The sequence below is a fragment of the Bufo bufo genome, chromosome 4 (assembly GCF_905171765.1).
Source record: "Bufo bufo chromosome 4, aBufBuf1.1, whole genome shotgun sequence".
Lineage (NCBI taxonomy): Eukaryota > Metazoa > Chordata > Amphibia > Anura > Bufonidae > Bufo > Bufo bufo.
Genome location: NC_053392.1, coordinates 169,437,098 through 169,451,360, shown reverse-complemented (window position 1 = coordinate 169,451,360; position 14,263 = coordinate 169,437,098). Strand labels below are relative to the sequence as shown.

General features: G+C 42.1%; 1 protein-coding gene across 1 annotated transcript in view; it reads right to left on the bottom strand.

Moving 5' to 3' along the window:
* The window catches only part of MED12L (mediator complex subunit 12L), a 692,480-nt gene that overhangs the window by 109,358 nt on the left and 568,859 nt on the right, over window positions 1–14,263 (bottom strand). Inside the window, exons 26-29 of the mRNA XM_040429951.1 lie at window positions 6,241–6,431; window positions 5,958–6,146; window positions 3,888–3,962; window positions 3,583–3,767 (exon numbers count right to left, since the gene is read on the bottom strand). Coding sequence (XP_040285885.1) covers window positions 3,583–3,767; window positions 3,888–3,962; window positions 5,958–6,146; window positions 6,241–6,431 — 640 coding nt within the window. The remainder of the gene's footprint in view (window positions 1–3,582; window positions 3,768–3,887; window positions 3,963–5,957; window positions 6,147–6,240; window positions 6,432–14,263) is intronic.

Sequence of the window (14,263 nt, the reverse complement as noted above, 5' to 3'; positions counted from 1 at the left end):
AGGGGTGGACACTGAGTACTCTCTTGGTGTTGGGCCCCTTCCACAAGATCTTGGATCAGCTTGGTGAGACTGTGCATTTGGTCTACCAAGACCTGCATAGAATACATACCAGCAAAGGATGTGGATGTGTACCAGTGATTATGTCATGAAAGGGTACGGAACAGTGCAACCCTGTACTCCACCCACACCACTGTCTATACCTACTTGCACAATCCGTCCTAGGTGACGCCTACAACTGTAAGGTGGTCCCTTCTTAGCTAAGTGCAGGGGCCTAAACCAAAATGGGAGGAGGAGACAGACAGAAAGAGGTGAAAACCAGATAGCCAAAATCAGGATCAATTCAAGAAGCCAAATACTGAAACAAATACACAGCAAAGTGAAACCAGGAGTAAATGTCAAATACTAAGTCAGCAAGCAAAGGTGAGTTCGTAACAAGCAGAGTCACATACCAAGAGGTTACATCAGAGGCAAAATCAGTAATCAGAAACAATGTCAGAAAAACAGGCAATAGGTCAGAAATCCAGAAGAACAAACACACAAATAGCTAGTGAAGCAAGAATACCAATCACAGGCACCTGTGGCCAGCAGCTGCATGTTTAAATAGCCCACCTCAGGAAGCATGTGATGCTGGCAAAGAGCCTGATTGGTCTGGCGTCCCAGGCCGCTTACTTTTAGTGGGGCTGGTTGCAGTAGTCACAGAGCGGCGCCATACTGCGGCCGGACTCACCGCTGGAGCACAGAAATGTACTGTAAGTGTGTGACGTGTTGTGAAGATCAGACTTTGATACTGTAAATCTCTGTTCTTTAACCACTTGAGTCCTGGAGGATTCTTTGTTTTTGTTTTTTTGCATTCGTTTTTCACTTCCTGCCTTTTCAGAGCCATGACTTTTTTAATTTTCATATAGCCATATGAGTGCTTGTTTTTCGTGGGACATGTTGTACTTTCTAATGGCACCATTTAGTACTGCATACAATAAAGTGGGAAGGTCTCTAAATGGACTAGAATTTTCACCACAGTTCTACAGGTTTTGTTTTTACACAGCTCTACAGATTTTTCAGTCCCTACTTTTATTCTCTGGGTCAGTACAATTACAATGATACTAATTTATATAGTTTTAATACTGAAAAAATATAATACCTTTAAAAAAATATATATTTTCATCGCCATATTCTCATCCCTATAACTTTTTTATAGTTATGTCTATGGAGTGGTATAAGGGCTAATTTTTGCAAGGTGATCTGTAGTCTTTATTGATACTATTTTGGCATGTTTACAACTTTTTGATCACTTTTTATTCAATTTTTCGGGGGGAGATGTAGCGATGTGAAAAATAGTGAATAGACCATTTTGATGTTTTTTTTTCCATTACGCTATTCACTGTATGGGATAAATATTTTAATATTTTATGGGAATTTTTGGACATGGCAATGCCCATGATGTATATTTTTTATTCTTTATTTTAATTTTAGGGAAATATACGAATTTTAATATTTTTTTTTTATTTTAAAACATTTATTTGTGTGCAGAAATATAGAGAGTTCTAAAGGGTTCACAAAGGGTTCTAAGCACCGCTGTAGATTATTGTTAAAAAGGAACACATTTTATAAAATCGTAGGGGTCATTTTGACATAAACACTACAGAATGTAACATGTACATGAAGACACTGGCTATTAGTTACTTATACAGTGGAGCTCATAAGTAAGCCCACATTTATTTTTATCAAAATGAAACACATAAAAAGACACAAGGCATCATCACACTAGAACACTGCTTATACATGAAGACATGGTCCATTATGGTATCATCAAAACAGAGACAGTACATCCTATATATAAAGACAATTACAATTTTGACATCAGCACAATAGAATACAGCCTAGAAATAAAAACAAGCATTGTTGTGACTGTTGTGACCTGCAGCCTATCATCACATCGCAATATAAAACTGCAATGGCTATTTTGACAGTAACATTTCTTGTAGTAATACACAGAAATTACACATCTTTTGGCAGGCCTTTTTTACGGTAAGCCTTGCTTAGCTCACAGACTGGTTAGGCTAGGCTCACAACTGAGTTGGAGGCTCAGTTGAGTTCTCCAAGACAGAATTCATAAAAAAAAAGGAAAAATAGTGCAGCTTTGCAGCATTTCCAGCAAAATAACAGATACCATGATAGAAACCCCATGGACCTCATTAGAGCCAGTTATTGCTTTTGCAGTCACTTGTTGGTGTTTCTCATGTGAAGGATCCTGCACTAACATTATTTTAGTTTTTTTGTTCCTGTAATAGAAAAATGGAAATATGGCACAGATGTGAACCTAGAATAAACAGACTGGTTCATATCTACAGCACACCCCGCTATTAATGTAGCGCACAATTGTAATACACTATTAAATCAGCGCTCTACATTAATAGCATGGTGTAATCACTCCTATGTGAGCTATCGCTACATCTGCAATTTTAAGAAGTGGGGCTAGCCTAAATATTACTATAATATCAACATACCCAAAATTAATAGCCTGCTTTAAATGCTTTAAAGAAGACCTTTCACTACAATAAAAAATCTAAACTAAGTATACAGACATGGAGAGCGGCGCCCAGGGATCTCCCTGCACTTACTATTTTCCCTGGGCGCCGCTCCGTTCTCCCGGTATAGGCTCAGGTATCTTCAGATTTTCAGCTCAACTGGGAGGAGCCTGACGGCGTCTACTTCTCCCAGGCTGGAGTGCTGGCCAATCGCAGCGCTCAGCTCATAGCCTGAGAGAAAAGAAAAACTCTCAGGCCATGAGCTGAGCGCTGTGATTGGCCAGCGCTACAGCCTGGGAAAAGGAGACGCCGGCAGGCTCCTCCCAGTTGAGGCGAAAATCTGAAGATACCGGAGCCTATACCTGGAGAACGGAGCGGCGCCCAGGGATAATAGTAAGTGCAGGGAGATCCCTGGGCGCCGCTCTCCATGTCTGTATACTTAGTTTAGATTTTTTTTTTGTAGTGAAAGGTCCTTTTTAAATGTAAACTACAATCAGGTGCCAGCCTTTGATTTATTATGTTCCAGTACCCTACTTTATCATTTTTTTTCTGGTAATGTTTAACCTAATATGACAAAAACAAAGACCGGTGCACACTGTGGTCTTACTAAACCTTGTACTGGTGTAAAATTGAGAATTAGCCAACATATCCTGCTTGGAGGACATGTCTGAGCCCGAGCACGGCGCGGTGTTCGGGCTCAGACATGTCCTCCAAGCAGGATATGTTGGCTGATCTCTCAATTTTACACCAATACGAGGTTAGTGAGACCGCAGTGTGCACCGGTCTTTGTTTTTGTTATATTATATTTACTGTTTATCACATCCACACATTTGCTATCCTGTGTAGGATGTCCATTGTGGTACTTGTGGTCCGCTGCAGGCATCCTCCATTGTATGCATTTTTGCTGGGGATTGCCATTGGCAGCGGACCACAAGTGCAGGATCTGCCCCCCCGGTATAGATGCACCACTGCATATGGGGTTGAGCACTTCCTGCTTTTAAATACCATGCCAATCTGTAGTTTGTATAATGTTTAACCTATAGGAATAAAAAAATACCTGAGGAAGGCTGACTTCACATTATGCCTTGTATTGTCCACATGTGCAGCACAGCTCGCATTGAAAAGACCACTGGCCGGATTACTGGGGCTGCTGTTTAGTTCAGCGGACTGCTGGAATACTTCTATGGTGGCCTTTGCAATATTATCCAGAAGTGCATTCATCTCATTCACTGAGCTGGGGCCCTGAAAAAGCACATTGCAATAATAGTTTAACAGTGCCGCTTTTATAAACATCTAAGTAATAAAAAGTCATGATCTCTATTACATACAATGTTATGTGGAGTCTAGAGATAAAGTACTAACAGGTTCCTTCATGCATTGCTTGATCATCAGCTGAATCTCCAGCCACGACTGCCTCAGTGTCCACTGGTCAAGGTTCTAGTAAATGGAGAAAACATGGACCATTACATACAGAACAGTTTACAGCTAGTTTTTAGCAGAGCACACAGTGAGTAATCTGCTATAAAAATCAATAAATAGACAATTAAACCACTCACTGTATACATTGTAGTAGTAAAGGTCTAGACACTCAACTATCGCTGACCCCCCTTCTTTTTTAATCACGTCTTACTATTATTGGTTCTGTGTTTCTCCTATATTATACTATTAACCTGGCATTTACATTGGTCACAGGATTTACATATTGATGACCTATCCTCAGGATAGGTTACCAATTTAAGATTGGCAGGGGTCTGACTCCCAGCACCCCCACCAGTCAGCCGTTTGAGGAAGCTGAGGTGCTCACCGGACCTTCGGTGAGCATTATGACCTCCTCACAGCTTACATACCAAGCACACCATCGTCCATTTGATAGCTGCTGTGCTTGGTATTGCTTCACCTACGTCATCTGACCAATAAATGTGATGTCACATGGCCTAGGAAGAGGCATTTGAGCTCACAGAGCTCTGTGGTGTCTTCATACAGCTAATCGGCAGGGGTCCCAGGAGTCGGACCCCTGCTGATCTGATATTAATGACCTATCCTGAGTAAAGGCCGTAAATGGTAATAAATGTGTGTTATGATTCCCTATGTGGTTTTCCTTTTATCACTTTTACATTATCTAAACCCTTACTATGTCTTAATTTAGCTCCATTCTAAAGTGTGGTGCTCTGAATAAATATCTGAGCGGTGCTTCCATGCCTGCTCCGAAATGTACGCAGTTCCCTCTTTTATTGCTGCATAACTAGGCAGACACAGTCGTGCAGAAATAGTAATGCTGTACTGGTTGTCATTACCAGAACATAGTAATTGGTGTATAGTATTAAAAAAAAACACTATACGCAAGAGGAAAAATCTGAGACTTGTGATATGACCATAAAGTCTGTTCATATATGGCCACTCGCAGGGGTGTAGCTATAGGGGTTGCAAAGGTAGCAGTCGCTACCGGGCCAAGGAGCCTGAGGGGGCCCAAAGACCCTTGTGCTGTTATAGAAAGTCAATGCAGGTCAAGTTACACCTCTGGCTGGAGGGAAGGGCTTAGGTCAAGAATTTGGCATGAGGGGTGTCATTTCAATTTTTGCCTCAGGCAGCAGGAGGGCTATGTGCTTCCCTGCCCTTGGCCACAAAGCACTGAGGGAAGGGGGGCCCAAGCTGAACTCTTGCACCAGGGCCCATGAGCCTTTAGCTATGCCTGGCCACTCGTAATACACGAGTTCATAGCCCTGTATCAAAATACCCTGTCCAAGGCATAGTGGTTAGTTAGTGTCCCTTGCCGCTCATGACCCAACTGCCTCTTCCCCCAGTCATGCCCGAGATGCAAGTCATCAATCCGGCTTTGACAAAACAGATTGTAAGGTTCATTCTTGCCATAATATGGATAGGTTTTGCCATCCTGTTAAACGAGAATGAGAACAAAGCCTGTGGTACATCTGAATTGAGGGGGATAACTGAGAGCTATTAGGGTATGTTCATATGGGCAAATTTGAAACATGTATTGCAGGGCACACTAAAATACTTTAGAAGTGGATGAAAACAGCTTTCTATTGTTTTCAATAGGAAATATGTGCCATTGTTCATATGATGAATATTTTTATGCCACCGTTTTTAACAAGCTGTGCCATGTCACTTCAAGTGTTGTACATGCCGCCATTTTCGCATTGATCACTGGATGTGCCTAAAATACTCTCCAATGCTACTGATGTGCTATTTGGCGTGTATTACAAATTTGGTTGCTTTTGCAGTGCAAAATTAAAAAATGCATTGGCACACCGCTAGTAAACGTCCAGATTTCTGAGACTTTCTCTTGAACTCAACCCCATATTTCTCAGCCAACAGAAAAATCCCTTAAATATCATTTATACCACTGGTCTCTTCAAACAGGACAGAGAATATAAAATCTGCCCACTGACAGACGCCCACCCCCCAATATACTACCTGTAGGATACGCTTAATATGAAGCCGTTGGATGTTGTCTCCCTCAACTGAATCATTTACTCCATGAGGGTAGCAAATCAACTGTAGCAGTTTCCGTGCTTGTTTATTTGAGAGGACAGGATCCAAGATGAGGTCTTTATCGGTACATAGCCTCTCTGGTTCTTTCAAACAGTGGTCTCCAACCCACTCCTATACCCCAAAGAAAGGTAAAACTGTCATAATCTGGGTAAATCATTCTCAGTCAAAAGATCTTAAGACATCTGGAGTCTCAAATTTTAGTTACCTGTTGACAAATCGTTCTCAAAACATACTTGGCGTACTCGCTTAAGCTAGCCGTCTCAATAGCAAATGGCTTTCCAGATGATTGTAGACTTGATTGAGACTCTGGAACCCTTTCATCTAATGGATGATCCATCATATCAGTCTTGATGTGCCTAGAAGAGCTGATATTACTATTACCAATGTCAGCATCTCCTAGAAAAAATGTATTTCAGAGATACAAGTTAGTATATGACCACTAGATGGCAGCTTCTACATGTAGAAAGACTACCGGTATTTCTTACATCGCAGGAATATAGTCAGTCTTGTCATATGTGGTCTTTTACTCATGCAGAATTTTGTTCACGAATCCCATGTAGCAGTGCACAAAGATTTTACAACTCCTTGGTATGGAGGCTCACAGCCATAAAGGGATTGTCCAGCTTTAGTGAAATGTTTTAATGTCAGTAGCAGCCTGTTGTACCCGTTGAAAAAAAATTATACTTATCCGCTTCTTGCTGCTGCTGCTCCGTTCCAGCAACCTGGAACTCTTCTGTGGTCTTCAGGTCCCCGTTCTGTGGACATCTAGACAGATGGGGTCACAGGTGCCTCTGCAGCCAATGACTGACCTCAGTAGTGACATGTCCTCAAGCGGCATGTCACTGCTGATTCACATACTACTTAAGGACACGTAACCACTGAGGCCAGTCATTGGCTGCAGCAGCGTATGTGACTCCATTCATCTGAAAGTTTACACAGCAGAGAATGGAAGACCAATGAAAGAACTCAGGGAGTTGGACGGGAGCAGGTGAATATGATTTGTATGACAGACTGCTACTGACTTTAAAAAAGCTGGACAACCCCTATAATGTGTTGCCATACTGGTTTCTTGAGGTGCTGTATGAACAGAACTATTCTCCCATGGAAGCATTGCTTCAAGGGGTTAATGCTTCCATACATACCCAATAGTTATCTTGACAGAGTTGCAAGAAACTTTTACTTCACTTTTTGTCATCCTCTATGTATGCCCTATTATGGCTCTATATAAGCTCAGCCATCCCTACAGAGGAGCATGTGAATTGCCCAAAGAGGCCCCTGAGTTAGGAATAGGTTCTCAAACACCCAACCGCATAAGAGGCACAGGGCAAAGTACATTTGCTGCACTACATACAGATGGGCAGCGTACAACATCTCAGCAAGCCTATGTATCCATGTGTTTTTTTAAGAAATTACCCAGTTTCTTATTCTAGACACATAATGTAGACTGCCTGAGATGGAAGAGTGTGCCATTTACATAAAAAATCTCATAACCACCAACAATCAGTTTGAAAACTGTATCCTTTTGCTGCAAAATTGCATGTCAGCATAGTTTATGACCATGTTGTGCTTGTTATATGGAGATTTAAGACTTTGTTATCCCCTGAAAATATAGTTCTACCTTACCATCCTCAATCATGTCCCCCCCTCCCCCCTCGCACATCCATAACCACGTATTCACTATCTCATGGTTGAAAAGGCTGCAGCAGCCATTTATTCTCACAAAAAAACTTCAAAACACCAAAAGACAATTTAATAATGTGTAACATACTGTTTAAATAAACAGGTGAATATAATTTGTATGACAGACTGCTACTGACTTTTAAAAAGCTGGACAACCCCTTTAATGTGTTGTCATACTGGTTTCACATTAAGGGAGAGTCCCTGGAGGCTCCACAACACCATATCCCAATCACTACTCGCCCATAACCTGCAGTGCAACTAACAGCCACTTGCACCTGACCCAAGGGCACCTAAATGAACCTGATGCACTGCATAAAACACCACCAGAAAGCCCAACTCCAGCTGTACCCTAAACTTCTAGTATTTAACAGTCCTCACTCCAAAGAATGTGTTGTGTATTACTTCCAAATCTGTTGCTTCTAGGGAACCTTCGCTCGCCACATATGAACACGAGTGAAGCCTCGCCCATGATTATCCCTACACACCCAAATGGCAGTGTTGATACCATTGTGTAAAAAAGGACACCACAATTCTATGCCAACAACATTCAAATGGACACAGTCACTACTCAAAAACTTTCCAGACCTGTCCTCCAAATCTCTGTGCTGCACCACAATGCCTCTATCCCCCCAAACAAAATAACCATCCTCCATGTCAATTTTTATATGAGCCTTGTCCAACTTCACCATGGACTGGGCATTCCTCCACACCAGCCACCCAACTAAAATACCTGGAAACATAGCCCATAAGCACAAAAAATCCAACTTGATAAGATCCCTGGAGGCCCTCACTCCCAAATAGTTGACCCCAGGAGGCCTATCCAAAGAAACATGAAATTGAACCTCTGGCAACAAGTGGTTGCACATAGAGTTGAGCGGACACATGGAAGTTCGGGTTAGATGGGTTCGCAAAAAAGTTTGAGTTCAGTACCCGAACTTGACCCCGAACCCAAACCCCATTGAAGTCAATGGGGACCCGAACTTTGGAGCACTAAAATGGCTCTAAAATAGTCATGGAAAGGGTTAAAGGGCTGCAAAAGGCAGCAAAATGTGGTTAAGAGCATGGCAAGTGCTCTGCAAACAAATGTGGATAGGGAAATGACTTAAAATAACATAAAATACGTAAAAATAAAAAATAATAATCTTGATCCAGGAGGAGGAGGTCCATATGGAGTAGGAGGTTGAGGAGGCGGTGTATGTGGAAGCGGCGGTGGAGGAGGAGGAGGTAGCCAACAAAGTTTTATTGTTTTGTTTTTTATTTTATTTCAATTATTTTAATTTTTTTTAAATTTGGGTAGACCCCAAAATATTGGGAAATATAAAAAATAAAACAAAGAGAAAGTGCGCTGCAGTACAACAATGGCTGGGTGCAGCCGGTATACAGGGAGTGCAGAATTATTAGGCAAGTTGTATTTTTGAGGATTAATTTTATTATTGAACAACAACCATGTTCTCAATGAACCCAAAAAACTCATTAATATCAAAGCTGAATATTTTTGGAAGTAGTTTTTAGTTTGTTTTTAGTTTTAGCTATTTTAGGGGGATATCTGTGTGTGCAGGTGACTATTACTGTGCATAATTATTAGGCAACTTAACAAAAAACAAATATATACCCATTTCAATTATTTATTTTTACTAGTGAAACCAATATAACATTTCAACATTCACAAATATACATTTCTGACATTCAAAAACAAAACAAAAACAAATCAGTGACCAATATAGCCACCTTTCTTTGCAAGGACACTCAAAAGCCTGCCATCCATGGATTCTGTCAGTGTTTTGATCTGTTCACCATCAACATTGCGTGCAGCAGCAACCACAGCCTCCCAGACACTGTTCAGAGAGGTGTACTGTTTTCCCTCCTTGTAAATCTCACATTTGATGATGGACCACAGGTTCTCAATGGGGTTCAGATCAGGTGAACAAGGAGGCCATGTCATTAGATTTTCTTCTTTTATACCCTTTCTTGCCAGCCACGCTGTGGAGTACTTGGACGCGTGTGATGGAGCATTGTCCTGCATGAAAATCATGTTTTTCTTGAAGGATGCAGACTTCTTCCTGTACCACTGCTTGAAGAAGGTGTCTTCCAGAAACTGACAGTAGGACTGGGAGTTGAGCTTGACTCCATCCTCAACCCGAAAAGGCCCACAAGCTGATAACGATTTAACAAAATTTAGGTCCCTGTCACCCATGCAGAGCAGGGGTTTATTCACGACAAAACTGGGTTCATGTCACCCACCAATGGAACAGACGATTTTACAAAAATTAGGTCCCTGTCACCTATGCAGAGCAGGGGTTTGTATACGGCAAAAATTTTAAAATGTCACCCAAGAATGTAACAGACAATTTTTAGAAATTTAGGTCCCTGTTACCTATGCAGATCAGGGGTTTATTCATGGCAAAAATTGTAAAATGTCACCCAAGAATGTAACAGACGCTTTTGCACCCTGCTCCCTCTTTGGCTGTGCTGGTACCTCTGTGCGACCACCGTCTGTTCCTCCTAACTGCACATGTCACTCGAATGACCTTGATTCCATGTGGGGTCTAGTACCTCATCATCCTCCACATCATCTTCCACCCATTCTTTACCCCTGCCCTCTTTGTCGGTCTGCAGACTGCAGAAAGCCGCAGCAGTTGGCACCTGTGTTTCGTCATCATCTGAGACATGCTGCGATGGTCCTCCCATGTCCACATCCTGAAACATAAGTGGTTGGGCATCAGTGCTCTCAATCTCTTCCACTTCTGGGGCAGGGCTATGTGGATGGCCCACGAAAACCCTGCTAGCAGAGTCATCAAAAAGCATAAGAGACTGCTGCATGACTTGGGACTCAAACTGCTTGCCTGATTTGCAAGGGGGTGAGTTGAAAGACAGATGGCCATGGGCTGTAGGTGCCAACTCTGAGCTTTCAGCAAGGGACTGGGTGGGAGACAATGTGAAGGAACTGGAGTCACTGTCAGCAACCCAATCTACTATCGCCTGTATTTGTTCTCTCCTCACCATTCGTAGAAAAATAATGCTGAAGGTTCTGTCGCCTACTCGCACCTGAGAAAAGTGTTTCACTTGGGAGTGTAGCTGGCACAGATCGACCATGTCCTCTCCCTTCAACAGTAGTTCCACCAACACTAGCAGCACCACGACCAGGGCCACATCCCTTGTTTGACGCTCTCCTCATTTTTTGTGGTTTCCCACCGAAGTAACAGACATTTTTACTAAATTAAGTTCCTTGTGAACAATGCAGAGCAGGGTTTTTTTGACGGCCAAAATGGGTTAATGTCACCCAACAATGGAACAGACAATTTTTTTTATTTAGGTCCCTGTCACCTAGGCAGAGCAGGGGTTTTTTGACGGCCAAAATGGGTTAATGTCACCCAACAATGGAACAGACTAATTTTTAAATTTTATTGCCCGGTCTGCTATGCAGTGCAGGCAGCAAAGGTACTTTATTGCCAAAAAAAAGTATTTTTCTCACACACAATGAAACAGATGGATTTAACTGTATTTCTTTAACTACCAGAAATGCAGCACAGGGCAAAAAGGTATTTTATTGCAAAAAAAAAGTTTTTTTTAAACCCTAAATGAAACAGATGTATTTAACTGTTTTTTAACATAAAAAATGGTGGATATGTCACCCCTACAATGGAACAGATGGATTTGCTGAATTTATGTGCCTGCCTGTCACATGTGCAGGCCTCAGAGGTACTTTACACCCAAAAATGGGAATTTGAAGCCCACAAATGTAACAGCAGTATTTAATGGTTTTATTTGACTGACAGGAACGCAGCGTAGGGTGCAAATGTACTTTATAGCAACAAAAATTAAAAAAAATTTAGCAAGAAATGTAACTTCAGTATTTGGCGGTTTTAATGGACTGTCAGAAATGCAGCACAGGGCAAAAAGGTACTTTATTGCCCCCCAAAAAAACTAAATGAAACAGATGGATTTAACTGTGATTATATTTCACTCTCACAAATGAAGCACTGGGGTTTTTAACATAAAAAATGGTGGATATGTCACCCCTACAATGGAACAGATGGATTTGCTGAATTTATGTGCCTGACTGTCACATATGCAGTGCAGGCCTCAGAGGTACTTTACAACAAAAAATGTAAATATGTCACCCCACAATGGAACAGATGGATTTAACTCATTATATTTCACTCTCAGAAATGCAGCACAGGGGTACTTTACAAAAATAAATTGGTATGTGTCACCTCCTGGGTCCCTGAACTCACAGACGATATTATTTTCCCTTCCCCTGGCACATATGCAGTGCAGGTGCACTTTAAAAATGGGTATGTGTCGGCCACTGAACTACAAGAACAGGATTAAATGATTGTCCCTGGCACATATGCAGTGCTGGTGCACTGCTGTTGCACAAAATGGCCGCCGACGCCCACCTAACTAACAGACGGATTAAAACTTTGTTTTCAATCTCACTGGGCTCAGGGCAGGGTACAAAAATGTTGCATTGCACCCCCGAAACAAAAAACGCTGTATATCGCTGACTTCACACCAAGTGCAGATATCAGAGTCTTTCCTAATCTCTCCCTCACAGCAGCAGCATCCTATCCCTACAACTAGTAAGAGCAGAGTGACGTGCGGCGCTACATGACTCCAGCTTATATAGAAGCTGGGTCACATGCTGCACTTGGCCAATCACAGCCATGCCATTAGTAGGCATGGCTGTGATGGCTTCTAAGGGCACAGGAGTTAAACGCTTGTTGATTGGCTGCCCTGCAGCCTTTCAAAAAGTGCCATTAAATCACCGAACACCGAACTCGAACCCGAACTTTTACGAAAATGTTCGGGTTCGGGTCCGGGTACAAAAAACCCTAAAGTTCGGTACGAACCCCAACTTTACAGTTCAGGTTCGCTCCACCCTAGTTGCACATAATGGCCCATACCCATCTCTAGCAAAATGTAACTGGCAACTGTCTCAGTTCACATCCACTCTAATCGCCCCCAGCAGACATAGGTATGCCAGATGATCCAAACCAGGCAATGGCCATGACCTGTAACAGCAACACAAATTATCCATCAGCTAAACACAGGCACACACGAGTCAATGAAGCGTCAGCACCACAGAGTCTCCATCAACAAAATGTACAAGGCATCACAACAACAGATTTTTAATGTACAGAGAAACATTTTCAGATTCCCAGCAACCTATCCTCTTTATTTGGTTTGTCTTTATACTCCAACTCCTCTGTGTCTGCCAACAAACATTTATGAAAAACAGACAGAAATTGAAACTGTGAAAGAGATGAATTGTAACCATCAGCAATAAGGGGCGGGAGCCAACTGGCCGTGTCAACAACATTTTTCTCAAACACCAAACCGGACAGATCAGAGACTCCAGCAATTAATTCAATCCATGCCCATTACCATCAGATCAGCTTTGGACTTCTTTAAACAACATCGAACGAACTGCAGCCCCAACTGGACATCGTGCTGAGCTAAACCCCCACCGATAGCCTAGACTTGGCCACCAACTCGAAACCGTAAAAGCCCCAAAAAAGGCCAATGAAAAAAACAAGTGAAACAGAAGGATTTCTTACCAGGACAAATATTACACTTCCACGCTATGATCCAAATAGACTAATAGCTTAAACAATACTGGCCGACGCAAATCCTTACTAACCTAACCTCAAAGCCTGGCACATCAAAAAATTCCTAGTTAAATTCAGGAATAAAGACACCCGAAACCAAAAAGCCAATGCAGCCACATAACTATTCACCATGGACACAGAAACACTCTGTTTATGTATAAGGCCTATAAAATACAACAATACTGCTAACCAATCATACAGGGACACACAGAGGCCATTGCAACCGAGCAGTCCAGGAACACCAAACCTTAGAATAAGCTGACCAACGACCACTGGTTCAACGTTGCTGCTGTTCCTAGACTACACTCCAAAAATACTCCTGGCAAGGAATCCCTCTATGCCAATGTGTGAAACCTTTCCCTCTGCAAGCGAGAAAGAGAATCAGCAACAGTATTGACTACTCTATGAATATGCACAGCTACAAAGAATTAAGAAACAGCGCCTTTAACACCAGATGCCTGAGCATCCGTGTAACCAAGGGAATGTAGGCGGACTGAATGTTAATGGTCTGCACAACTCCTATGGCATCACAATAAAAACAAACCTTCCTCTTACGCAAATTCTCCCCCAAATTTCTATTGCCACCAGAATGGAGAACAATTCCAAAAGCGCAAAACTGGATACCAAACCAGCTTACTGCCATGAATGTGGCCAAGCAGTGCTCCTAAAAAAACGGCCCCATAACCTCAAGCCCAGAAGAATTGGTATACAGCTCCAAGTCCATATTAGTGACCATGAAAGCTATCCAAAGCTAATGACAATTAGATGAATCCAAAAATAAGGTCCAAATGTCCATTTCCTCCTACACCTAACTAGAAAGATACAAGATTATTGAGAACTGAAACACCAGCAGTAGCCACTGCCAACCACTGGCATAATACCTGCTCCATAGGCATAATTCGGCATGCAAAATTAGACTTACCCAAATGTACGAAT